This window comes from Fundulus heteroclitus, chromosome 4, assembly GCF_011125445.2.
Source record: "Fundulus heteroclitus isolate FHET01 chromosome 4, MU-UCD_Fhet_4.1, whole genome shotgun sequence".
NCBI lineage: Eukaryota > Metazoa > Chordata > Actinopteri > Cyprinodontiformes > Fundulidae > Fundulus > Fundulus heteroclitus.
Window position 1 is genome coordinate 20,890,429 of NC_046364.1, and position 27,643 is coordinate 20,918,071.

At 39.7% G+C, this 27,643-nt stretch overlaps 2 protein-coding genes across 2 annotated transcripts; one reads left to right on the top strand and one right to left on the bottom strand.

Moving 5' to 3' along the window:
• On the top strand, positions 1 to 12,045 carry LOC105916404 (gonadotropin-releasing hormone receptor-like). The gene is given in 4 exon segments (NM_001310010.1): positions 1 to 126; positions 1,929 to 2,529; positions 6,237 to 6,441; positions 11,009 to 12,045. Coding segments are annotated over 3 exon segments (1,248 nt in total). The 5' UTR covers positions 1 to 126; positions 1,929 to 1,983; the 3' UTR covers positions 11,506 to 12,045.
• On the bottom strand, positions 11,639 to 26,628 carry wdr93 (WD repeat domain 93). The gene is made up of 16 exons (XM_036136262.1): positions 26,577 to 26,628; positions 26,247 to 26,321; positions 25,027 to 25,228; positions 22,881 to 22,945; positions 22,664 to 22,742; positions 22,499 to 22,584; positions 19,832 to 19,916; positions 19,521 to 19,605; positions 18,482 to 18,546; positions 16,964 to 17,053; positions 16,724 to 16,855; positions 12,984 to 13,191; positions 12,836 to 12,896; positions 12,563 to 12,719; positions 12,307 to 12,379; positions 11,639 to 11,904 (listed from the first exon to the last, which is right to left on the bottom strand). The coding sequence occupies exons 2-16, from the start codon at positions 26,307 to 26,309 to the stop codon at positions 11,781 to 11,783; spliced, it is 1,575 nt and encodes a 524-aa protein (XP_035992155.1). The 5' UTR covers positions 26,310 to 26,321; positions 26,577 to 26,628; the 3' UTR covers positions 11,639 to 11,780.
• Between the last annotated feature and the right edge of the window lie 1,015 nt (positions 26,629 to 27,643).

Below are 27,643 nucleotides of genomic sequence, written 5' to 3' on the forward strand. Positions count from 1 at the left end.
GATAAAGGTGCAGCAGCGGAGGAGCTCACATGCCTTTGAAACTCACTGTGGTTCTGCAAAGAAGAGTTAAACAGATATTATGCAAGGATTTCTAAACATTTGTGTTCTATAGAGCCTCCCTGCAAGGTAAGCCAAAGTTTATTTCACCTCTTTCAACATTTCCCTACTGTTAGGGAAAGATTTCAAAATGCATTTTGTTGCATAAAAGTTGTCACTGGCATTGCCTGTTTTTTTTGTTTTTGTTTTTTACTTGAATTTGTTGAAATGCTAAAATGCAGAAGCGTTCTCTGTTCAACATTTCCTGATGGATGGGCAATAAGATGTCATCTGTGGAGAAAGTCAACAGCCATTAATTGGGTGTGGGAGCGCAGAAGTGGAAAGAAAATGTCTGCAGGACATTAAATGTTGTGCATGTAGACTGAACTGCAAGTCCACATCCACGTCAATCTGACAGTCTGGCTGCGAGGCTTTTTCTTTATTCATATCGGCATGCAGGGGCGAGCAGGAGATCACAAACTGGGATAAAGCCCCCTGATTGTTTAAACATGGTCAAATTCAAGCGTGAGTTAACATTTGCCCCTCTTCTAGAAATTAGATTTTACTATGCTGTCAAACGTTTTATTTCATGATGCAATGTCTGGATTTTATGAGGAAAAACCTACCGTCGATCATTCATACTTGTAATATATGTTTCTTGTAACGCATCATCACAAAGTAAGACGTTATTGTGACGTTAAGGGAAAATAACAAACCATTCTAAGAGTGCTCTAGTAATTAAAACGAAGAAAGTACGGCATAAATTTGTATTCAGCTCCCCCGATTGGCAATTACAGCTGCAGTCACTTGGCAGGTGTTTCTACCACCTTTGCAGATACGATCCTGAAGTCTGTCCTTGTTGTTCGTTGTAAAACAGCTCAGCCTCAGTCAGACAGGATGGTCAGCTTCTCTGATCACTGATTTTCCAGCCTTGCCACAGATTCTCTATGTTATTTAGGTCTGGACTTTGACTGGACCATTCTAACAGATGAATGTGCTTTGATCTAACCTTTCCATTGCAGCTCTGCTGTATGTTCAGGGTGGCTGTCCTGCTGGAAGGTGAACCTCTGCCCTGATCTTGAGTCTTTTGCAGGCTCTAACAGGTTTAACTGCGGTTTTGCGCTGTATGAAGCTAAATCCAGCTTCATATCAATTCCAGCTGATATGCTTCCCTGTCCCTGCCGAAGAATCCCCACATTGTGCTCCCACCGCCATTTTTCATGGTTGGCTTGTGTTTAGGGGGTTATGCAATTATTGTTTTTCACCAGTACAATGATGCACACACCAATTGTATAATTTAAAGAATTTAACCTGATCCAGCACCTCTTCTATTGACATTAAACCATCTGAAACTTTCCAGTTTCTTAGCCGTCTGGGGGCTTTATGTGAGCATACTGTCTAAATGTTTTTTTTTTTTTTTTGTCGTTTCCTTTGTTGTATTTTCAACAGGTCTGGGCTTGAAGGATATTTTTTCTGCAGAGTGATGCCCAGACTCTGCACCCAGCCATACTGTTGTAATGCATGCAGAATGTAGTTTGAGCGCTTTTGAAAAGACAGACTTGCATCATTAATGATGCCTTCATGCTATGTGCATAAATGCATCTTCAGCTGCACAAAGTTCTGCCATTGTCATGAAAAGCAGAAGCAGTGACAAAAATAATTTATTGCATTATTGTTTTGTAACATAATTGTCATGCCCAGTGGTGGTTCTTGTGCCCTGGGTAAGATCCCCTTCTGCTGCCCCATACACAAACACACACCCACTCCTACAGAAAAAGCCTGGTATGCAAAAGAGTGTTGTATTATGTAACCTATCAGAAACAAGAAATTAAAACATATATTTATATTTGGTGTACCTGTGCTGAACCCCTCTTGTTTTTTCTTATTGCCAGAGCTAATGTGTGCAAAGAATGGGCAAAATGCTTCCTCCTCCAGAAGCTGCAGGAGATGAACACCTGTCTGTGTGAGACCGCAGTGACCATGCGGGACCTGGTGACGGACCTCCAAGCCAACGTCACCTGCAACTGCTCCCTGGCCTCTTCCAACTGGACAGAGGAGGAGGTCCCGACGCTGCCCACGTTCACCACAGCAGCCAAAATCAGAGTCATCATCACTTTCATCCTCTGCGGCACGTCAGCCTTCTGCAACCTGGCTGTGCTGTGGGCGGCACACAGAGATGGCAAACGCAAATCCCACGTCAAGGTGCTGATTGTCAACCTGACCGTGGCGGACCTGCTGGTGACCTTCATTGTGATGCCTGTGGACGCCGCGTGGAACATCACAGTCCAGTGGCTGGCTGGGGACTTTGCGTGCAGGCTGCTGATGTTTCTGAAGCTGCTGGCGATGTACTCCTGCGCTTTTGTCACCGTGGTGATCAGTCTGGACAGGCAGTCTGCCATCCTCAACCCTCTGGCAATCAACAAAGCCCGGAGGAGGAACCGCATCATGCTCGCTGTGGCGTGGGGTATGAGCGTTGTGCTTTCAGTCCCTCAGGTAAGGTCAGGCAGGCTCAGAGGACAACAGGAACAAAAGTTCAGAACAGATGCTTTTATACTTTTAGACATACTAATACTTCAATCTCAGAAAGCCTATTAGTTCGAAAGGCGTTTTCTGTGTGAAAATGTTTGCCTTTCTTAGCACCAAACCTCATCGGTTGTGTTCAGGTAACCTGCAGTTATCTAATGGAGGTCTGCAGTGACCTGCCAGGATAGTCTCACTTTGAATTACAAATAAATTCTGAAAAGTGCCCCGAGTCCATATTTTGTAGAACAACTTGTTTCCACTTTTACACCTGCAAGTGTTTTGAGGCATATTTCTAGCAGCTTTGCACATCTTCTTTGAGAAAGGCTGAAGCTGAGCCAGAGCGGACTGAGAGCACGAAGATTTATTTTAAAAGTCTGGTCACAGATTCTGGACTGGATGTAGGTCTGCGCTTTGAATGGGCCGTACTAATGCACGATTAATGTGCTTTGATCTAAACCATTCCACTAGAGCAGGGGATGTATGTTTAAAGCCGTTTTCTCTTTTGAAGCCTCTTAGTTTTTTTTCCAATCAAACACTGGGCAGGGGCTGTATTAATGCTTTTCCACGCTGCATAAATCTGTGTTCCGTTCTATTATTTTCAGCATCAAGATGTCAATATCAAACCTTTAAATCAGGCGTTAATATCTAGCCTCTGATGAACAAAATACTTTGCAGCACAATATATTTCAGAGTTTCATTATTTTCTAAAAACCAAGAGACAATGTTGAAAACCCAAGTAAACCGTTCCTGCTTGCAAAGAAATCAACAAGCAGGCTGGGTGGTGCAAATCTAAAAGCTATTGGTAGCGCACCATAAAAAGAAGACAATGCAGAGTAGGAATAGGAAGGATTTTTCAGAAGTGAAATAACATAAAGGACAGTTGCCAATCTTTGCAAAGTTAGCATTCTAAGCATGTTCACTTTAAGTTTAAACAAAACGCCCCCAAACCCCCGGGAACATCATCTCATGCTCCAGTTTGCATGTGAAATGTCCAAGCTCAAAAATGTCAAAGCAAAGAAAAAAAACTTGACTTGTTAAGGGTTGCCAGAAGACAGCCTTTTCTTTCAGCTCAAAATATGTCAGAACAACCTAGATGTGCAAAGTGCAAATGGAATAAAAAACGGTGTCAGCACAAACATTTGATTTAAAGTCAAGCATCATGGCTGAGGGTGTTTGATTTAGCTTGGTTTTGGCTTTGAGCTGCCATCATTTTCCAGATTTTACCATGACGAGATTATTGGTGAAACATTAAAGAGGTGTATAAGATTAACGCTCCAAACCTCAATGCTGGAAGCTGTAAAGTACAACGACTAATCCCAACCTCCTGAAAAGGTTTTGGGTAACCTGTTGATTGTTCATATTTAGATTTTATACAAGTGTATTGCAAAGGTATTTAAATGTTTCATTCTGATAACATCTAGTGTTATTCTGAAGGCGTGTCACTAAAGGAATTTTAGCTGTGTGTAACTTTATCTCAGTATGAATCCGAATTTGTTCGAGAACAGCAGTGAACAAAAAGCATCAGTAAGACCGAGGAACACAGCAGACGGGTCAGCGAGAAAGTTACGTGAACACCTCAAATTGGGGGTAACTTTCCACATCAATTTGTTTTTACATCAAATCTTACCCTTTTTGGATCAAAACAGAACTTTTTGGCCTGCATGAAAAATGATGTTTGTTGAGGAGATGTATTACTGCAAATCACCCTGAACAGACCATCCCAGCGACGACACATAGGGGTGGCAGCATCATGCTGTGGGGAATCTTTCCCCAGTAGGGGCAGGGAGGTGGTCAGAGATAATGGGAAGATGGAGGGAGGTCAGTACAAGGTAATCCTGGATTAGGTTGGAGTATCATCTTCCAGTGGCTGAACGACCCTAAACACACAGCCACAGCTACAAGGGGATGGTGCAGATCAAAAATAACGTGTTATAACGGTCCAGGAAAACTGCAGACCTGTGAAGGCTTATTAATGTGGGAAGATTTAAAAAACATTTTTCCACATGACCGTCACCGAATCTGTCTAGAGGTGGGCAGTAATTACTTACATTTACCGAGTAACAATCATTTAAGTAACTTTTGGGAAACATGTACTTCTAGAAGCAGTTTTACAGCACCACACTTTTTGCTTGAGTAAGACTTCTTTAAAAAAACGCTACTCTCACTTGAGTACCATTTATGGCTCCTCTTCCCACCTGTTACTTTGGTGAAAGAAGAACAAGCATGCTTTATCACCTGCTCTGTTAAACTGAGACTTCTTGTTTGTACCAAAGCTTTATTATTTTAATGTTATTTTCTTTCTGCTCAGTTATCCGAGTGTTTTGGACGTCAAGTACAGTGAATAGTATATGTCGCATCAGAGGAGGTAGTTTGGATTGTTTTAACATATAGACATTTTCTACCATAAGTATTGGTTTCACACGCTTCATGTTGTGAAAAATTCTTCAAAATGTGCTTCTTCTGTCTGAATTTGTTATTTTGTAATTTTTTATTGATTTCTTTTTGTTTTTATTCTTTAAAATAACAGAATTTACACATACATTAATTTTGTACGTCTGATTACATCATTTTCACAAACTGTTATAATTAAACAACTACTCTGTAAGTTAAGTAGCCTTTTTACCAAACAGTTTTTCACTCAAATACGTTATTGGATGATTGCTTTTTACTCACCTTGGGTACAGATATACAGAAGTAATGTTACTTTTGCTTGAGTACCTCTGAATCTCATTGAATTAAAGCTATTTTGCAGAGACAAAGGGGCAGAAATCTCAGTCTATAGACGTGTAAAGCAGGGAGAGACTGGCCTCAAAAAACTTGCTGCTGGGATTGCAGTTAAAGGTTAAAGTATTGACTCAGGGGTGCTCAAATCCTGTCACGCTCTTCAGAATTATGTTGTGAAAAAGGAGAAAAGTAAAAAAAAAACACGCGTCACATTCCTCCTACTTCACGAGACACTTTGTGTTGGTCTATCACCTTTAATCCCGGTGAATTGCATTGACTTGTGTTGGTGCAACGGGACAAAATGTGAACGAGCCCAAAGGGAGGAATATTTGTGCAGCGAAATGTGACGAATTAAAGGGTTTTGCCCGTTCGTTAGGTTTAGCCTGAGCTGTGCCATGAAAAGTGAGGCAGGCTGCACCGTGTTACCTTTCCCACGCAGATTTTTCTGTCACTGGATAATTTCACACCGGACACCGTTAGTCTAAATCCTTGGGTTACTCCGTGTTTTCATTAAGTGTTGAAAAAGAAGAAAAAAAATGAAGCGAAGTGTGTCAAGGGTAATAAAGGACGAAACAAACTCTCACAGATGAGCAATTTAATGTAATAGACAAAGATCTGAGTAGAACTTTATAAAAGTTAGATGACAATAGTTAGCAGATTGCATTACGAGCTACAACTGTCAGGGTTTGACGTTTTAATTTAACATACAGCTATTTCACACTAGATAAACTGTTTTGGGAGATCCTACCTATCCACATGATCAAACACCATGGGAAGCAAGTAAAACATGTTTTTCTTGAGTTCAGGTAATGTGACCCAGCTTCTTGCTGGGTTAGATCACATTCCTATTTGTTCAGCCGAAGCATGTGAGCGTACCGGTGAATTATGAGATCTGAAAAACATGCTGAACTAGTTGTTTCAACTGGCTAAACGATCTCAATCTCCCTCCTTAGGTTTTCCTTTTTCATAATGTGACCATCATCCATCCCGAGGACTTCACCCAGTGCACGACATGGGGGAGCTTTGCAACTCGGTGGCATGAGACGGCCTACAACATGTTTACCTTTTCCTGTCTGTTCCTGCTGCCCCTGGTTATCATGATCACCTGTTACGCCAGGATCTTCCATGAGATCTCCAAACGACTGAAGAAGGACAACTGTGAGTCTGAACTCTGAGCCAAAATGTGTTTATCTCACTGGTCCACTGAAAAAGAAAAAAAAAAAAAACGTAAAAAAAAAAAATGTATTACAAGCAACACCTTTGGCTGCTGATCTATCATGGATCTGTGAGGAAATAAAAATCCTAAGCAGTTGGGTTGGGATCATTCTTTTTAAGCCAAATTGTTTCTGTTAGTTTTAACTTTACATCTGCTTTTTTTTTCTCCAGGGAATAAGATTGATAGCAGTTTTTATTCTACCTTCTGATAACTGGACACTTAATAGCACAATTAGTGTCTTGCAAAAGTATTCATAGCCAATTTTGGCAAAAGTTTCACCACTTTTGAACATTTAGTTTTTTTCTTTAATGACTAAAATAATAACGTTTTTTTTTCTGAATGGGGTCATTTTCTTATACAGAGGCCTTCCACATTAATGGCAGCTTTGGGATAGATGTTTAGAAAGCCTCAAAAGACACATATCTTTGATTGCAGTAGCATAATACCACACCGCTTCAATCCAGCCTTTCATTTCAGTACATTCAGTTTTTCCACAAAATCCCACTATAAAATAAGTGTAACTGGCATTTTTTTTGAATTACTACTTTTCTGTCATGATTTGGTTTAGTGATGGACTCAATTTACAGAGACACGTCGAAGTGAAGCTAGGTACTTTAATAGTTAAAGAAGAACTTATAGGCTGGTCTTGTCTTGTAGACAGTGAATTGGCAGAGTAACAAGCACTGAAAACAGACATGGAAACAGACAGTCAGCAGAAGAATTTAGCAAAAAGCAATGACGACCAGTGAGCTTAAGTACAGATGCAGGGGTGGAGAAATGACAAGCAACCCAGAAGAGCAGTCAGAGGACACGTGGAGCAGCGTGAGACTACTCAAAACCCAAATGTACAAATAACAAACCACATGTATAAGCTAGTAAGTGTTACTGTTTCACCGTGCCGTGTCTAAGGTGAAACACCCTCGGTGGACCCAGTTCGTTTTACCCAGTCAGGCGACCCCCACTTACTTATTACCTTGAATGTAGGAAGCATAAAACAGACAAGTATGCTTTTAGTTATATTTTATCTAGGTAAAGACAGAGAAATAGTTACAGTCACACCAGCGCTGATGGGCCCCTGATCGGCAGGAGGCCTCGAGTGCTCATCACACAAACATTATAAAGGGATCTCGGGACACACCCATACAAGGGCGGTACACATCCAAACTGTGACATCAGCAGGGAAGCTGTGTCACCTCCGGGGTGGTATCTGATAGATATGTGCCAATCTTTTGGGTCAGTGCCATCTAAGTGTGCCATGCAGTTCTGGGATAAACAGCTCGTTCCACTTGACCTTGTTGATATCCTAACATAAGTTAACAACAGAACATGGCAAGATCTGCTTGAACATAATTAAACAACAGTGGATTACTGAAAACACAAACACAAATGAAATACAAAACCCAGACATCTCGAATAACCTAGATTGATAATGTGTAACACTCTCCATTCTGCGCATTATCAGTCTGGGACTGCTCCCATCAAATCCATTTGGGCAAAGCAACACCTAGAGCCCTCCTACCAAAGGTTGGTTTTAGCCAATCACTGTATCAAATGAAAATGCAGCAGACACCTTGAGAAACTACAACAAGTTACGCTGGTCAAGGCACTTCTTGCTCTTTCAAAGAAGAAATCGTGGATTCTGCCGAAACAGATGTGATAGCAGCATCCTGTGCGCTGTCATGTTTATTTTGGTTCGGCAGTGGCTCAGCAGCTCTTGTTTTTGTCACAGGGGTATGTCCCGCCTTAAACCATAATACTGCAACCTGATTGGCCTGAACCGTTTTTGGTATGATCCCAAACAGTTGAAATGGGAGTGGGACAAGTTTGTTTGTTTACATGACATTCCGATCTTTCCTAATGACCCTAATCCACACTTCACGTCCGTCAAGTACTCCACCATCTCCTTCTCACAATCTCCGGGTGTTTGGGTTTAATTTTTTTTCATATTTTCTTTGCTTTTTCAGTATTTCATTATTGCTTATTTATTTTAAGTCTTGCCATATTACTTCATGCGTTTGTTATTGAATTCTTTTAGATCTCTGTTTAGCTTTATTCCTTGCTTTGCAGATTTCAAGTCAACTTCCTCTGTTAGTCTCTCTCCCTCAGCTGCCATGCCTCCATTCTGCCTCAGCTACTCCATATTTCCCTCCAATGAGCTTCCCTTGTCCGTTTGTAATTTCTGACTGCCTGTTCCATATCCCTTTTGTTTCCTGTGCTTCATGACCTGTTCCCCCTGTGCAAGACCTACTTGTAAGTTTTCTTAATGCTTCTTCATTAAAGTTTCTATTTACCATGCACTTCCTACAATACAATGACCCTCCTAGAGAACTGTCTCTGTGGTAAAATGTAAAATCCACAAGACATCAGTATGACGTTTTGCATATGGGTGAAGACAGATCCTGAAAAAAAAAAATAATAAAAGCCATACAGGATTGCCCACACCCAACACCAGAAAACAGTCACAACGATTTCTGGGTTTCGCCAACTTTTACAGACGCTTCATCAGAAGTTTCTGTTGGCTGCAGCTCCTCTCTTCTCACTCACTTCCACCAAAAAGCCCTGTTTTTGGATCCCAGAAGCAGAAAGGGCCTTTTCTGAACTGAAGAAGACATTCTCAGCAGCTCCCATCCTTGTCCATCCTGATACTGCCGGCCAATATATTCTCAAGGTGGACGCTTTGGCTGCGTAGCTGAAGCTGTACTTTCCCAGAGGACTCCTTCTGACGGTAAGCTATACTCATCTGCAGGGTCCTCCCTCCCATCTTCTATTTTCTCCATGGTCATCTGTTCGGCCCTCACCTCTCAGTTTTCCCGTCACCCTTGGATGAGCCGCACCAGTGACGTCCTTCACCACTACTTCTGGGGGCCATCTTTGAATAAAGACTTCTTGTCATAGTCTCAGACATTTAGGACTAGTTAAATTCACTCCCCTCAGCCTTCTCCCATCTGTCACCTTCCTATTAGCTCAATCCACCCCTCTGTCACCAGCCACCAGTCATCAGCTAAGACCAGATCCAACTGCTGCCACCAATAAGTCCCAACTCTGCTTACCTGTTCCCTACCTTCATATACCCGCCTCACCTACCCACTCACTGCCAGACCATCTCGTTAACTCTCATGCTCTGGGGCCTTGACGCTCCCACTTTCTGTGTGCTTTGCCTGCTGGATTATGAAACGCTGCTCGTGCTCAGGAGAACGCATCTCAGGAACTCTTACAATAATTTCCTCACTGATCCTATGGTCACTTTTCTGGGTCCGCTTTCTGGACTCACCCCTACTCCATCACCATCACTCCCCTGCCTGTCCACCCTCCAACACACCTCTTGTCATCTCCATCTTCTCCTGGAAACATAGCCAACCCACACCGCTCACCACAAGCTGCCAACCACAGCCTCAATGGGTCTATTGACGTCCTTCTGAGAATCTTCATCAATACAGCAACAGCATGACTTTTATGATACATCCTCAATACATGGGCTTACATCGCTTTTCTTTAACGATCACCTACCTCTCCTCCTCAGCGCCAACCTGGACTTCTACCCTGAACGCGGAAGAAAGATTCATTATTTCACTTTTGTCAATAAACCATTTAAACTTTACCCTGTTGTCTATAGTTGTTGCCTTCACAAGGGTCTAACGTACCAACATGGCAGAGAGGAGGATGGAGGGGAGGTAAAAATTCTCAAAAGCCCAATATTACAGAAATACAGCAAATCTGTGAGGCTGAGATTATGCTAGACTTTCACCCTTACTGAATTTATTCCAAAGGATTTTTACACATCTGTACCAGAGGTGCCAATAAATATGGAGGCCACAGTCGATAGCAATTTAATTAGAACTTTGATTTTTTTTTTTTTTTTTTTTTTACCCCAGTGTCCTGTCTAGCAATGTGGCAATAAGAATTGATGTCTTAATGCCAAATAGAGCTCAACAGATTTTGCTTTCACAAGTGGAGCAAACAGCTTTCGCCATAATGCTCCGCTTGATTTATGCATGTAAATAGCTTTATTGTGATTCCTGCAGGGATAATTTCAAATTATTTGGACACTACAATGGGAAAGTAGGAGAGTAAAGGAAGAACAAGAAGAGAAAAAAAGAAAGAGAAGAGGTGAAAGAAAGAAGAGATAAAAGGGAGAGAATGATAAAACTTAGATTTTTACAACCAAAGAACCTGCCATTATCCTTTAACTTGCTTGATAAAATTAACAATACCATGAAGGTTAATTCATGTTGATGTTGTAAATGTGTCAGTTGTCTCAAAGCACAGCTAGCAAATCTGTATCAAAGACTAACTTTGAAGAGGCCTCAAAAAAACAAATCTAGTACCGGGTGGTTTGGTTCCATCATTAGGAAGGATCTTTATCTCTTATTTTATCGCAACACTCTTGAAATAACCTTATGCCATGCCCAAGGAATAAGCAATTATTTTGTTCTTCAAGTCTTAAAGCACAATACACCGGTAGGTTTTATTTTAATCCTTGATTTTTGTCTCTCTCTGGTCTGTTTCCAGTGGATCTGAGGTGTTCCAAAAACAACATTCCCAAAGCCCGGATGAGAACATTAAAAATGAGCGTTGTGATTGTCTCGTCTTTCATCATCTGCTGGACTCCGTACTACCTGCTGGGCCTCTGGTACTGGTTCTTTCCTGATGACCTGGCGGGGAAGGTGTCCCACTCGCTGACCCACATCCTGTTCATCTTTGGGCTTGTAAACGCCTGCCTGGACCCAGTGATCTATGGCCTGTTCACCATCCACTTCAGAAAGGGGCTGCGGAGGTATTACGGCAACGCTGCCTCCACAGCGGAAGTAGAAAGTACCACCGTCATAACTGGATCCTTGTATTCCCCTCCCAACTCTCTGTCCCTGAGAAGGGAGTTCAGGCGTTTCAGTCAGGAAAAACTGGTGGTTTGCAGTGACGGCCATAGGAGAGTAGAGCCCCCCTCACTAAATAGCAGCTTTCTAGAGGACAGAGATCTCCAGCAGTCCAGTCCTGAGAGCGTCTTATGAGAAACAAGGAGAAAAGTGTATTAAACATGAAGCAAAGCTTTGAGATGAAAACATCAACCAAGGGTTTTATTCTTAAAGGGAACTGTTACTGAAATAAACAGTGTTTTGCAAATTGTATTTAATAACTGCAAATCAAATGTATTCCCTGTGAGACTGATTCAGAGTTACTGCTGGCTCCTTACTGATATCTAATTGAAACAAGTGCTGTGAACAGGCACGCAAACATATCTGGTTTTACCAAACGAAAATATTACATCCTATATCCTTGCGGGGTTTCAGATGTTGTAGTTCTTTAGATGTTTGCGGCTCTGTGGTGTTTGCTGCATCCCCGCTGCACTTTCCTGCAGCTTTCCCCATGTTTGCACAAGAGCTTTGTTCCTTTCATCCGCAGAATGCGCTCTTCAGAGAAAAACAGGCAAAAAAACAGAGAGCAGTGTTAATATCCTAATTGTGGGCCGTCTCTTGTTTGTTCTGATTCATCCTGAGAGTGAAATCTTCAACATTTGCACAACAGTGTTGTGATAAAGCGTTTGTCTCCTTGCAAGTGTCTTCCTTTTTGCTTTTTTTGTCACACTTCTGTCAAAAATCTGACTGAGGCTGTTTATGCTTGAAAAGACTCCAAGGTGTATAAATCTAAACAAACGTGCAAAAAAGAGTGGGGAAAAATTCCTCCACAGCAACAGATTAAAACCAAGCAGGGATGATGTGAAACGTATTAAGTGAAAATGGTAATTCTGTGGAAATAATTACATTTAGATTAATAGTGACAATCACCAAACTGCGACTGCCTTCAAAGCTAACCTTTGCTCAAGGTAGAGGTTGCAGATTTCCTCGAGGCTACCATGACAGAGTGTTGTCTGTTGTCTGGGAGGGTCTACATGTGAAAGAAAGTGAGGCTTAAAGATGTCAGATTGATCAAAATAGACGACAAAGAGGCGACTCTGGTTTCCCTCCCTAGACAAATCATGGCAGTCGGTTTCCGGGTCCCCTGGGAGACAGATGCAAACCTTTAGTTACAGGAACTATTTTTAGGCAATACCAGGATCATGATAATCACCTCGTATGAACAGGGCTCGCTGTTTGGCATTTAGTGCGTAAACAGGATTGTAGGGGGAAGCGATTCGATAGGAGGATGGAGGAGTCAGATAGCACACAGTGGATCTGTCGAGGACATCTTTCAGGAACATTTTTCCACTTCTCTGCACCACAAGTGACTAGTTTGAGCAAGAAAAACAACATTGCATGGAGACAACAGTCTAAAGTGATTATCAGTGGTAAGGTGGTGCAAAATAAATCGTGCATTTTCATCCAACACTTGAAGTGCTCCTACCACAGCCTGTAGGAAAGGCAGAGTCATGGTAACAGTCGGGAGATCCCTGCTGTCTTTAGGTCTATGATATTAAATAAAAATTAACGGTGTCAATAAAGATTAATGTACCATAAGGGAAATATGATTTCATTTGTAAAGTGTAGATAACCTTTCAATGAGCTGCATGGTGCAGGACTGCATGCCTTGTCCTGTGGTCACCGTATAAATTGCTCCATTCTTAGACGACACCAACACACCAACTGGCTTTGTAGGTGCAATCTGACAGTCCTGAGCGGACACGGGCCAGCTATCCACAAACTGTACCCTGGAGAGGGGACTGCTTCCTTCAGGTGCCAGAACGATGGAGAGGGGGGCTCCTAAGGGTAAGAAGAAGAAAAAAAATAAGAATTTAATATTTTACAAACTACAATCCTTGATCCTTACCTAAGTCTTAAACATCAGTGTCCATATTCACAAGGAATCCTGAGACTAAAAGTAGTGGAGTCTTTTTAGTGACATCATTTTAGGAGAAAATCTTAGAATTTCCCGAATTTTAATAATTTTTCTTAGCATTTTACCTCAGTAAGATACATGTTATTTAGAAAGTATCTTAGGCCTTAAGAGAGCTCCTAAAGTGACAAAATGTTAGTAGTAGTGAGGAGGACTTTTAGTGAGCCTAAGATTGTCTGAAGCAGAAAGATGTTGGAAACAGAGAGAGCTGATTGGCTGATTCACCAACTAAACAGTGGAGGAAATGAACACAAACTTCTATAACAATCATACAGTTATTAATATGTAGATAAGATGAACTTTATCATCCCCATAGAGGGAAATCATTTAGTTTCAGAAGCCTGGAGGGTTAAAGGCGCAGCTCTAGTAACGTCATTTTATTTACAATAAATAAATAATAGGAAAAATATCAAATAATAATGCATAAAAAGTGGAGAAATTTAAAAAGAATATATATAAAAGAGGCGAGAAAGTATTTTATGAATTGCATGATGATGTCAGCAGCCTAAATGGTCATCTAGAAGTTTGCTTGTGTGAAGCCATGCACTCGCTTTTGATTGCTGCTGCGCTTCTCATTTACCATGTTGGTGTGTGATTGCAGTGATCTCAATCATGTTTTTTAAGATAAGACTACTAGGTGGGAATTTTTAGGCTAAGACCGGAGCTCTTTGAAAGGACTCTGAGAATCTTTGGTAATACCGGCCCTGAGGTAAACCGTTTTCCCCCTATTATAGGACAACATATGAATGATCAGACCAAATCATGTAAAACCCACTTGAGCCATTCAAAAAATATCATTCCCAGACCATCCTCCAATACTTTTCTTCTCTGGGACTTCTCTTTTTTTTTTCTGTACTGATATGTTAGTGCAGCGGCTAAAAGAAAGAACTGTAAAAGTGAACTCCCAGCACACACACACAGAATGCCTTGTGAATGTCTTCACATTTTGTCACATTGCAACTATAATTTATTTGTGTTTATGTGATAGATGAAGACAGCTTAGGGCATAAAGACAATGACATATGGATTGTGGGTGGTGGATTTCTACTCTGCCTCACTGGGACCTTTGTACCCTCTCAGACTGAAGTTTTTATATAATTTTCTTAGCAAAACAGATCAAGTTTAGTTTGATTGGACTGTGAGCGTCTGATAGCATTCATTTTCAAGTCTTGCCCCAAATTTCTATCAAATTTATAGGACTAGACTTTGGTGGACTGTTCTAACACATAAATGTGCTTTGATATAAATAATTTCATTGTAGCTTGGGCTGTATGTTTAGGGCTGTTGTTGGACTCCATCTCAGTCTTAAACCTTTTGCAGCTTCTAGTGGATTTTCTTCCAGTATTTCATCCATCTTCCCATCAACTACCAGCTGTTCTTCTCCTGCTGAAGATAAGCCTCCCCGTAACATAATGCCTTGACCAGCATGTTTCACACAAGGTGCGGGGGTTCTCAGAATAAAGTGCAGTGTTTTGCATGTAGACCAGCAAAATTAACTTTGATCTTCTTCTATATGTTTGCTGTGTCCCCCGACAGGACTGGTGGCAAACTACAAGCAAGCATCCTTTGGATATTCTTCGACAATAACTTTCTTGATGCTACTGTTCCATAAATGCCAGATTTGTGAAGCACGCAACAAACCATGACTGTGGCTCACTGGGACCTATCAGGTGCACAAGGAACAATTTTGGCATGTGCACAATACCTCCTATGGTAGCTGTCATGTTGAGATCCAAGTGTGGTGGTCTAACCAATGAGAGAGCTGGTTACATCCGATGAGCAACTGTGATTGGTTTAACTAGGTTTTCATTGAGCCCAGGGACCAGAAGGGTCACTGAAATCCTAAATGGATAGGGTAAAGGAAAAAGAAAATGCTATTGCAGGAAGGATTTGGAAATGCAAGGTGAAAAAGAAAATGGAAAAAGTAATTACCTTTTTAAATGCTTAATAAATAGAGGTATTTATGATCAGATTTATGAATTGTGGCTTTTACATCCATTTTCTCCATTTAGAATTAGGATTTGAAAATTCATTTTCAAATTGCAGTATTTAATAATTGATTAATAAATACAATTTACCATTTCTCTTTAATAATTCAATACAAATGTGCAATTACAAAACGCTTTTGAAATTGGATTTCTAATGATATGGTTTAAATGTTAAGCTTGAAATGGTTGGATTTCCTTTTCAGTGACTCTCCTGCTCCTCCATATGTATTGACAAGAAGGTTGGTGTTTAAGTAGTTCTTTAAATTACATTTAAATAAACTAATAGTCACCATAAAAAAGTTTCAGTTCCTTTATAGAAAGTTTTGACAAACCAAGAGGGATGTTCCTAGATTTGACCTTATACATTAGACAAACCCTGTATAATTAATAAATATTATCCCGTAGTATCTAGTATTAAACAACGCTAAAAACAGAGAAGTGTTTGCCTATATAAAGATGGTAATGGTTTCAGGGTGGTATTATTGGCTTGTTTACAGGTGATAAGACGGTAAACGGTAGTAAAAAAAAAAAAAAAAAAAAAGAATGTATATACATCTTAGCTACTTCTATTGACATAGGGTTTCTCATGAACCTGAAATATAAAATAATAAATATTTTTCACTTTAGCTTAAAATATAAGTTTTTTTATGAATTAGAACTTCAGTATATTGTATTCAATATACTTGTAGGACTTGTAGTCTCTCCCCTGTGAGACCTGTGAGACCTTTAGAAAAACACAACACCGTTTTGGAAACATTAAGTTAAAGCAGTATAGCTCTGACCATGCTGGAACATTAGCCTTGGTGTGTGTTTGTTAATTTGCTACTTGACCCACACTGTTACCATGTAAATAAATTACAGTGTAATCAGCAAACATCTGAATTTATAGTTAGAACATACACATGAAAGATCATTACCATAAACCACAAACAAGTATGGTTCCAAGGAATAAATCCGTGTGGAACAAATGGAAGGACCTTGATATTAGATGATTCTTAATTTTTACATGCAAACAACCTGTGATTGATCTGGCAAAATGGATTGCATCCTATAAACTGTACTGAAAGTAAAGATCAACCAAGAAACCTTGGATACAAAAGTTCCATGACTGACTGTGCCCAATTCAGAAATATGGTTTCAACAACTCAGTTTTAATCTGACAGGAATTGAATTCAATAACATGACAGTTTATTGTCTCAGTTCAGTAATCTACTCTGCAGCTAAACTGCATGGATGTCCAAGAATGTGCCGTTTTGATACAAGTTTGCGTTCAATGAGAACGCTGTTCCTGAAATTGTAGGCAGGACCACCTAAAAACAACAGTTTTCTACAATATATCAAGTGTTGGAATAAGCTGAAGATTGCGTTTTGACATTAAGACGTTAAGACATTCTCTATAAGGTTTGCTCACCAGATTGTCTGTTCCAGATACACACCAAAGCATCCTCAAGCCCAAGCGCTATGTAACAAGTGCATCTGCTGACAGCTGAGCAGAGGATTTCCTTTGCATTTGGCCACAACATTTCTGGCAAGGGTGTCACATCTGCTTCAAGAAAACAAAAAAGCATATTGTTCTGTTGGTCACCAAGAACGCCATAAAATGGTGCAAAGAACTTGGAATATTTAAAACTGAGAAACATAAATGTCTTTCCTCGTCCGTCATTTGGGGCTTTTTGCTGTGAATACTGAAGGAGATTATGGGATCCGCTCCACCACACAGCAACCGCCACAGGCAGACCTGCTGAGAGAGGGCTGTGTTCACTTCAATTAGCTATTTTAAGAGTATGAAAGTAGGAGTTACCTTGCAAACGCATGGAGGGGGAATACTGAACACTGTCATTACAAGTGATCATAGTAATTCCACAGTGCTGGTCTGAGGTTTGGATAAAATCATGATCGGCTTTGATCTCATTTCATTTGGGGCTTTTGGTGATTGATTTTAGGGCTGGGTGGTATTAAAAAAAGCACATTGATAAAATAGAAATCATATTGAATGATACTGATAATTATCAACAAATATTGACCAAAACATTTTTCATAAACATATATTTTGTGCAGCCCTGATCATTTTATGTTGTTGCTTAGCAACCTATTTTTATATACAGAACACACAAACACTGAATTCAAGCTTAACCCTTTATTCAACCAACTTTTTACCAAAACTGCAAGTTTTTTAATAAAAGAAAAAGGAACGCGTGCTCTTTGAACTCTTTGTAGGGGGCGGAGCTTGGTTCCTGGGTCTGCGTTGTGATTGGTTGGGATGATGTAATGACTGTAGTATTAACCTACATGGCTAGAATGCAAACGGAAGGAAAACTGTTATTCTATTGAATTTTTTTATTGATCCCTTTTCTATCATTGATATATGTCTATCAATTGATATATATTGTTATTGAATCATCGTCCAGCCTTAATTGATTTATTTGAATACTGTAATATTTGGGTAAATGACCCTCAGCATTTACCCAATGTAAATGCTGAAGAGTACTCTCAAACTTATGTGTGCCCATCAACAAGTTTTTGCAAAAAAAAACAAACATAAAAAACAACAAAAAAAAAAGCTGCAGGCATAAATCTGAAGGGACATTTGAAAGTTATTGCTAGCCTTCTTTATCTGCCAAACCCAGTTTGGAACATTGTTGTTTTGTGTCAAAGATCCCCTTCATACGACCAAAACCCCCTCCTCTGATAAAAGGAACCTTTTGGGAAAAAAGCAACAACAGGAGTCCCAGTTCTAAAAAATATTTGAAGTGAGTCGTGTCCTAGGGGTTAGAGCAGTGTGCTTGCACCCAGAGAAGGATGCAAGTACCTGGTACGATCCCCAGCATCTGCACTCTGGGTCCCTGAGCAAGACCCTTAAGCCCAGATTGCTCCCCGGGCGCCGCACATGGCAGCCCACTGCTCCCCAAGGGAATGGGTTAAAAGCAGAGAACACATTTCGCTGTAATGTATGTTTCAATGACAATAAAGACAATATTACAATTACATATTGTTATTTGTTGAATAATTACCACAGTCACAAAAAGAATGGAAACATGTAACATTAAAATCACAAAATGAAAGGGAAGTCTGCCCTCATAAATGTATGTGACCTTCTGGCCTTCACTGTGTATAAAACTCAGTATTCCAGTATTACAGAATGCTAATAAATTCCCTTGGATTTCCATACCTGGCCCGGCTCTACTGCCTCCAGTTGACTGATCACAAGGCAGGAGAAAGTGCTGAGTGCAACTGCTGAAAGAGATAAAGCAAAGCAAGAGAATTGTTACAATCTACTGGTTTAAAGTGCAAAGATGAAGCAGTTTTTGCACAGCGGACCTTAAAATGTGTTCAATACTTTTACCATTGATATACAGTATTTTTCGGACTATAAGTCAGACTTTTTTTATAGTTTGGCTGATCTGGCGACTTATATTCAGGTGCGACTTATGTATCAAATTTAAATGGTAATTCATCTTCACCAGCATGAACCAAACACTTAACGTTACCATCTATTTCCACAAGAGGGCTCGCTAGGCTTGTGAAAACTATCCTGCTCCTGTAACACTTAAAATAGGGTGACCAGACGACCCCTGATTTCCAGGGACTGTCCCGGATTTTGATGACCTGTCCCTGGCAAAAGCTGTCCCTGGAAATGTCCCTGATTTCAGAGTATCATGATGGAGTGAAAAAGTTTAGCCGGTCCTGCCACTGTCCAGTCTGCCAGTCGTTAAAAGTACGACCCAAACGACTCCCTGTTGCAGAGGAGTGGACCAGTTTCTGTTCAATCTGCATGTTATCTAAGCCATTCAAGGTCTTTGTTGGGCAGTGGTGTAAAGCTTACAACTCCACATTACTCCAGACTTTTTGAATTGATAAAGCTTCCGGGATAGCAAGCGGAACGTCTTCAAACTTCGGAAAATAAGCCCAGTTGTTTTGTTTTTTACTTTTTTGATTTACCAGATCAAATGTCAGTTTTTTTGTCTTAGATTGTGTGAGATACATTTCTACATACATGCGAATAGTCCGGTGAGACATATAGTCCAGTGCGACTTATGTATGTTTTCTTATTCCTCTTTATGAGGCATTTTTTGACTGGTGCAACTTATATTACGGAGCGACTTGTAGTCCGTAAAATATGGTATATATTAATGCTTATCAATGACTTTTATAGTTAAATTAGCATTACAAAGCAGAGTAGCAGTCAGATTCTAATCACTTAAATGCACCTCGGGCTTTCCTGTGTCTCCTGATGACGGCTGCTTCTGATTATATCAAGAGCCAAACAGCTTGTCAAAAAGTCTGACGTCTTTCCTGCAAATCAGCAAAAACCTGTCAGATTTCTTGACATGTACCGCTTAATCTCATGATTAAATCCTGTAAGTACAAAAACAGGCAAAAATGCTCTTCAGAAGTATTGATACAAAATCTAGGTTTTGATAAAGTCTAAAATCACCCCATCACTAATTTGAACATCCACAGTTGGTGCACAGTAGATCGAATTTCTACTTCACAGAAAGACTGTAAAACATTTCATTACCTGCTGGAACAGTTGGTGGAAAGATTTTGATCATCAGTGTAACTGGAGACCATTTCACATCCGATCCTTCAGATGCGTATTTCTCCTGAGGATTAAAAAAACGTCTAAAGGGTTTGCCCAGTACCTAGGTTTCTAAATGGCAAATACAATTGATTAAAGGTTGGTGGGTCTGGCAAAGCTTCTACAGAAAAGTGGAAACGATAATTTCTAGTTGGTTTAAACAATTAAAAGTAAAGTTTAATTTAAAAAGGGAGAAAGATTAAATGCTAATTTAGAATCAAGAGGTAAGAGATTATGTCATTTTAATGTTAAAATAGTATTTGACCTTGATGGGAAAGCTACAGTAAAGAACATTGTTTTTAGTCCTGATTTAAAGTGTTGTCCACTTGGAGTCTTGACATGCAGAAAATCTGAATATCGTCTCTCCAAGGGCTACGAAACTGCTAAACAAGGTCATGGACCTCTGGCTTACCAGTTTTGCCAATGCACCATTTTTATTTTTCGGAACGATTTTGTAGTCCAATCTGACAGACGGCGAAGCTACAAGAGGATGAGTTACAATGTTCAGTTGTTCATTACACCATTCCCCCAGCAGCCTACAAAAATGGCCGATTGGTGCGGAGTGTAACGTTCTGCAACCTGGAGGGGTGCGGTGTGTGAAGTGCCTCCATTAGATTTAAAGAGACAGCACCAAAACGAGTTGCTCTCAGACGCACCTCAGAACAGAGGTAAAAAGGGGGAACGTGGGGTTACATTAATGAGGAATTCAGACCAAAGCATTGCAGTTCTACTTTATATTGACCACAGCTGAATAACTGTGAAAAGAAAGAACAGAGAAGCATGATTTGTTCTCATTAAAGGACTGAAAACAGTTTCTGCACGCCTCAAGTTTCCAGGAAGTTTTTTTCCAGAGCGGAGGTTATGGCCTGAGGGGGTCTAACATGATTCACACCTGAGCAGCAACTCAGCTGAGCTGTAACTATGCCCAGGATCATTGAAATGTCTTCTAGAAACAGGACTTGAAATTCAATCATTTTACAAACCCAGAGCCAGTGCAGTGATGTGATCAGTTTTCCTGGTGTTGGTCAGAACTCTAGTAGCACCATTTGGGTCATATCCAGCTGTCTGATTTTCTTTTTTTCCATAGATATTATTACAATTATCTAACACTTATTGACCATTATTTAAGCAGAAAGTCCCTTGACATTAACATCTTTTTTCAAGGAAAACCTGGCAAAGAAGACAAACCCACTGAAAACAAAAATGTGCAATCATTTTTGATGTGTCCAGTTTTTTCCCTCTGTAAAACCTTTTATTCTGACCATAGCAAATAGGCTTCAATCGGAGGCAACCTGACTTTATCTCAGTTTTTCGGAAAACGCTTCGGCAGCTATGAAGGAGTCTTTGTCAATTTCTCACAATGGTTTTGAAATAGTAGCAGGTTGATTTAGCAACAAACATTTGGTGGATGTTAAAATATAGCTCACATGCTTATGTTTCTGACATGCTCCATTGTCTTCAGGCTAATCCTTTTCTACAATAACCTGGCGGAAAGTCAGGAACTGTGGCAATGATACAGAAATATTAAGTTGTGTGTCATCAACATAGAAATGGTAAGCGCTTTTGTAATGCTTCATCGTGTGAACTTGGAAGAAATAATAGACATTGAACTGAAAGTATCTCAAGAATGGAGTTTTGTAGAACCATGCATGTGATCCTGGTTCACTCAGATGTTTAATTGCCAAATGACAACGTAGTCCTCAATTGAACCAGTTTAGTACCGTTATGGTCATCCCATCCCTTTTTTCATTCTATCATAGGGCTGGACGATATAGAAGAAAAAGCATTTTGATAAAGTAATAATGATATTGATCGATATTGATAATTATCAACAAATTCAAAACATATATTTCAAGTGCAGCCCTGACCATTGTATGCTGTTGTTTAGCGTCTCATTTTTAGATAAAGAACACACAAACACCAAATTAAAACTCAAACCTTTATTCAACTAACTTTTTACTAAAACTGCAAGTTTTTAAAAAAGAAAAAGGAAACCGTGCTCTCTGAACTCTTTGAAGGGGGCGGAGCTTAGTGACAGAGCGTTCCTGGATCTGCATTGTGATTGGTTGGGAAGATGTAATGAATCTAAAATTAATCTACATGACTAGAATGCAAAAGGAAGTAAAACTTCTTATTGAACCTTTTTTTTCTATCATCGATATACGTCCATCGATCGATATATATTGTTATTGAATTATCGTCCAGCCCTATTCCATCATTCAGTAGGTTATGAGTGACTGTGTCCATTGCAGCACTGATGTACACTAATACAAAAAGAAAAGTTTGTCATGTGTTAGGCTTATACTATTTTTGAACTTTCTCCCATCCAGTCTCAGTGCTATAGTTTGACACTAAGCTAACTGCTAAGAGCTTAAGAAATAGCTCATTATACAAAAGGTATATATTTATTGATAAACTGCAAAAAATGCCAGGTTAGATATTGTGGTATCCAGATTAGCCTTCTTAAGAGGTTTAATTGTAGCACCTTTCAAGAAGCAAGAAGTATTTTATCCTGTGTACAAAAAGTTTGTAAAATGATTCTGTTCTTTGTGGCCTTTTTAAGATAGAGAGACACTAAATGTAACGGAGGTCCTGACAGTTCATTACCTTTTTTTGCGATGGCGCCACCTCTAGCTCTCTCAGCCACGCTTCTACGGGAAACTGATAGACCTCTAGCCACACCGCACCGTTGCCTGCAAAGATGTATGAATTCATTATTCGAATGTCCACATCTGATAAAATGTGTTCATGCTTTGAAAACCAATTACTTACAGCTTAACGATGCAGCCCCATAACGGCCACCTTCATGTAGGTCAAATGTTACAACAATGCTTCTTTTATTCACACCTTCCTGTTCATCAAATAAGTAGTTTTTATAACTTTGGTTTTGCTCAGTTCATAGACAAACTATGTCCTACCGGTATAAACGTCACATTTGGGAAAAACAAGCTATCCAACAACAAAACAATGGATAAATGACTGTACTCACCATGATGTTGATTGCACTGAGGAGATGGATGACACCAGAGTGAAGTCCAAAGACTCTGGAAACACCTAAGAAAGAAAAGACTTATTTAGAAAACTGATAAAGACATGTTAAAGATTCTTATTGAAATCAGCCAGGAGTTGATTTTCTCAGCACACATGCAAAATCTTTGGGGAAAATGTCCATTTAAAGTAAATGTTCTGTATGACACACTGCAAAAACAAAACTAAAAATAAGTCAAATCTTCTTGAAATGAGTGTATTTAACCTTAATTTGAGCAGGTAAATAAGATGATTTGCCAATGGAATGAGATTTTTACTCTTAAAATAGGAACAATTCATCCCCATCATCTTATTTAGAGTGCAGTATATCTAATTATCTTATTTAAGGGTTTAAAATACTCATTCCATTGGCAGATAATCTTATTTATGTGCTCAGATCAAGGACAAATGCGCTAAAGAAAAGTTTACTTATTTTTAGCTCTGTTTTTACAGTGCAGCACGTGAAATACCAGCTGACTAAAACACACGGTGTCTTGCAAATGTATTCATACGGCCTCAATTTTCTGTCCACATTTTGTCACATTACAACACAAACTTCAATGTGTTTTCCTGGCAGACCAACAAAAACACTGCTTAGTTGTGAAGTGGAAGACAAATCATACGTGGATTTCAATTGGTTTTTAAAATTCATAAAATCTGAAAAGTGTGGTGTGTATTTGTACACAAGCCCCTCGAGAAAATGCCTTGCAGAACCAACTCTAGCTGCAATGGAGCTTTAGGTCCGTTGGGGTATGTCTCCACCAGCTTTGCCCATCTACAGAAGGAAATGTAGATGTAATTGGATCAGAGCACTTCTTGTACATGTTGGCTGTGTCCTCTAAATGTCTTGTGGCAAAATGGGAGCTCTTATAAGTTTGGATTAAAACTAGCTTCCTTATTGCCACTCTTCAGATTTGTGGAGCGTGGAACTAATAGGTGTCCAGTCAACAGATGCCCCCACCTGAGCTGTGAGTCGACGTGGCTCCTCCAGTGTTTCTGTGGACCTCTTGGCAGCTTCTCTAATGAATGCTCTTCATGCCCCGTCTCTTGGTTGAGGTCAAAGTCTCATGGTATTGGGTAGACTTCTGACCCACATACAGGAAATCACCAGGGGACGATTAAAGCTTTACAGGGTTTTTTTTTTTACAGGTTTCAGAGTGGTTGGATCCAAGAGGGGTTCCTTTGAGCCGGAAAAGGGATTTGGTGTCTGGAGATTAATTTAAGCTAACTGTGGGCTTGCAGGATCCATCTAAGGGTCTGTGTGTAAGTAACTCCAGCAAGGAAGTGCAGCGTCAGAGTGCGGACATGTTGGAGAGGAAGCAGCTGAGGTAGCCAGCTGTGAGGTTTGATTAGCAAGTCTTACAAGGGGGGGTTCAACAAAGAGCAGAGAAGCATCTGAAGCTGGGGTCCCGGCTGGAGAACAATAGGAACCTTGAAGGCTGGCAGGCAGGCGGGAAAATCTCAATGAGCAGGGATCAAGTAGCAAGGCGAAAAAATACACAAGGAAACAATGTAGAGGCTAGAGGTGCCACACTCAATGACACTCAGGCATCGACTGATAGGCGGCCGGCTCTTTTTGAGCTAGAGCTGATGCGAAGGTGCGCTGGCCCTCACAGCTCAGACCCACCCTCCAGAAAAGAGGAGACACATGCAGAACCGCCCCAGGCAGATCAATGACAGGACGACCGTCTCAAGGTAGATCTGCAGCTTTGCCACACCGTTTTTATTTCCCCATGAAGAATTGAACGGTGAGACATCCAAAGCTTCGGATTTATTTTTTTCTTTTCATAACCCAATCTTAATTTAAACTTCTCTGAAACGTCCTCCCTGAGATTGAGTTGCCCTCAGGTGGGCTACACTCACTAAAGCAGTTGGTAGCAATGGGATTCATTTATGGGCATCTGAATTAAGGGAGCTAACCATTATCTCTCAACTTCACTTATGAGCCTAAAATCACAAGAAATTCAACTCACTGAAATTTGTGTCATCAACGCATCAAAACAGGGAAAAGTTGAGGGGCGTGAATACTTCTGCGAGGCACTACACTAAATCAGGAGAAGGCCCGGCACCCTTGAGACGAGGTTAATGGCCGATCAGAGGAACTCTACCCATATCGTCGACAGTCCCGAGCAGATACGTCATCTCAGCCATCCTGGTCATCTGAATGAAGGTAACTTCCAGCCGGGGTTGAAGCCATTCGGCGACACGGGTGAAAGAGGAAGCACACCACACAGACAGGCCCTGGCTGTGACCCAGACCTAGAAATCTGCCGTCCTCTGTGCATGCCAGACAGTTTGTGTTCTCCGGAAGCTGATGATACAGGTTAGCCGAGCATAGTTAAGCTTGTGTATTTGTCAGCTTCAAATGCCTCTTTAGTATATTTAATATTACATTTAACTAGTTGCACTTGATTAATTACATTTACTTGAGTACGTCTTTAAATAAAATGTACTTTTAGGAGTAGTTTTACTGCACTGTTTTTTTTTGTTTTTTTTACTTTTACTTGAGTCATTTTTACTCAAGTAAGTTATCACTGCTCTTACTTGAGTAAAATTTATGGCTACTCTACCAACTGCGAGTAACTTCATGAATAAAGAACAGAATTGTTTTAACCAAAAATACACCAGAGAGACAAAAAAACTGGAGTTTGTGTTAAAATTAGACTTCTTTGTACACAAGCTTTGTTATTTTAATGTTGTTTTTTCATCTGCTGAGCACACTGAGCCATTTGGAGGTCAAATAAACGTACAGTAAACAGTACATATTGTCACTGGAAGTACTTTGCACTGCTCTTACTTGTTGTAGATACATTAACTGCTGTAAGTATTGCTTTCAAGTTTGATATTGAAAAACATGATTAAGAAAAGTGTTTCTTCTGCCTGAATTTGATGTTTTGTAAAATTACAAAACATCAAATTCAGGCAGAATTTGATGTTTATGATGTTTATGGTATTCTTTGTATATTTTTTTCTTTGTCTTTAGAATACCAGAATTTGCACAGAACCTTATGTTTTTGTCAGTTTGATTACATATTTTTAAAAACATATTAAATCATCAGTTTTTATGATTAGTTACTCAGGACTTGAGTAGCCTTCTTACTGAATACTTTTTTACTCTTACTTGAGTAATTTCTTGGCTGACTACTTTTGACTTTTACTTGAGTAAAAATATGTTGAAGAAGTAGCCTACTACTCTTACTTGAGTACAGTTCTTGGGTCCTCTACCCACCTCTGTGCAAAAATAACAATCTAACAAAATTTGCTATAAATGTAGTTCAGGCACAGTTTAAATCTTAAACAATTATGGTGATTATCAGGCCAGACGGTACCTGCGTCACACCAGTCAGTTCTAGAGTAGACTCCTGTTCGGTGTACCCTGCTTTGCCAGCCATTTCTGCTGTGTCCTATAATACAAAATAATAATAATAATAATAATACAAAATAATAATAATAATAAAACAAATAAATCATATATATGTGCGAAATGCAGGAAAACCTTTGAAAATTGTCTATACGTTTGCTGGTGTGTCAGCAGTTCATTTTCAGTTCAGTTTAGTTTGAGCCGAACTTTTAACTCAAAAGTCCTTATTAATCGCGTGGCTAGGTCATGTACGCCTAAAATGGTATCATATTATTTGGCACCTTCATATCAGTCTGACCTTTGTTTGGAAGACGTTTAAAGCGACGTCCAGAAACAGCACTGCCACACAGTTGTCACGACAACGCAGCGTTGTCGTGACAACTGTGTATGTCACGTGCTGATGTGTGCCTGCGCTTGCGCTCTAGGACGATAACGTTCACCGAGCCGACCAACAAGGACTAACCTCGTTCTGTTTACTATAAAGCGATATTATAAAATTTTTTAGACCACAGTGATATGAGAATTTTGGCTCGTTTTCGAGTAATCACAACTACTAAAAACTTCTCCCATATTATACCCACTTTAAATGGCTAAAATCAAACACAGATGTACAACATCAGATGTTCAGGGGTTCTGAGGTTTAAACCTGTTTAAGCCGCAGACATTCAAAAGTCTTTCACAAACATTTCTGCCAGAACCCCCAAAGACGATCTGCCTCTGACCATTGATAAATTACAAGTGGTGGCGGCATGGATGGCCAAACGGTACCTTAATTCGGGCAGTTTTGTGAAAGGGGTTTCAGTACGGTGGATGTGCTCTTGACTAAGAACGTGGTGAAATCAAAAGAGCTGTTTGGTGGCTTTAAAAGAAGTAACAGCAGCTTATGAGTTTGATTTGGTACTTAAAGAGGTCTTAGAACAATTTGAAATACAGTTCCACTGTACTGAAGGAGAGTTAGACCACCCCCCCCCAAAAAAAAAAAAAAAAAAAAAAAAAAAAAAAATTATATATATATGATAGAGAGAGATATATAGGTAAGGAATAGATAGATAGGATAATATTATATAGATTGATATATATATAGATATATCATAGATATATATTAGATATAGATATTATATATTATATATAATATATATAGATATATATATATATATTAGATATATAATATATATAATATTAATATATAAATAGTAATAATAAAAATAAGTTCTGTGGATAATCCAAACCTTAATATGTATTCTTTGGAGATGCTGTGGTATGAGACTAAACACATGTACCCAAAACACAAACAAAGCCCCTCAAACATCTCACAGCTAAAAGCACGGAGTCACCCTGCTTTGTGTCCAACAGCAACAGGAAAAC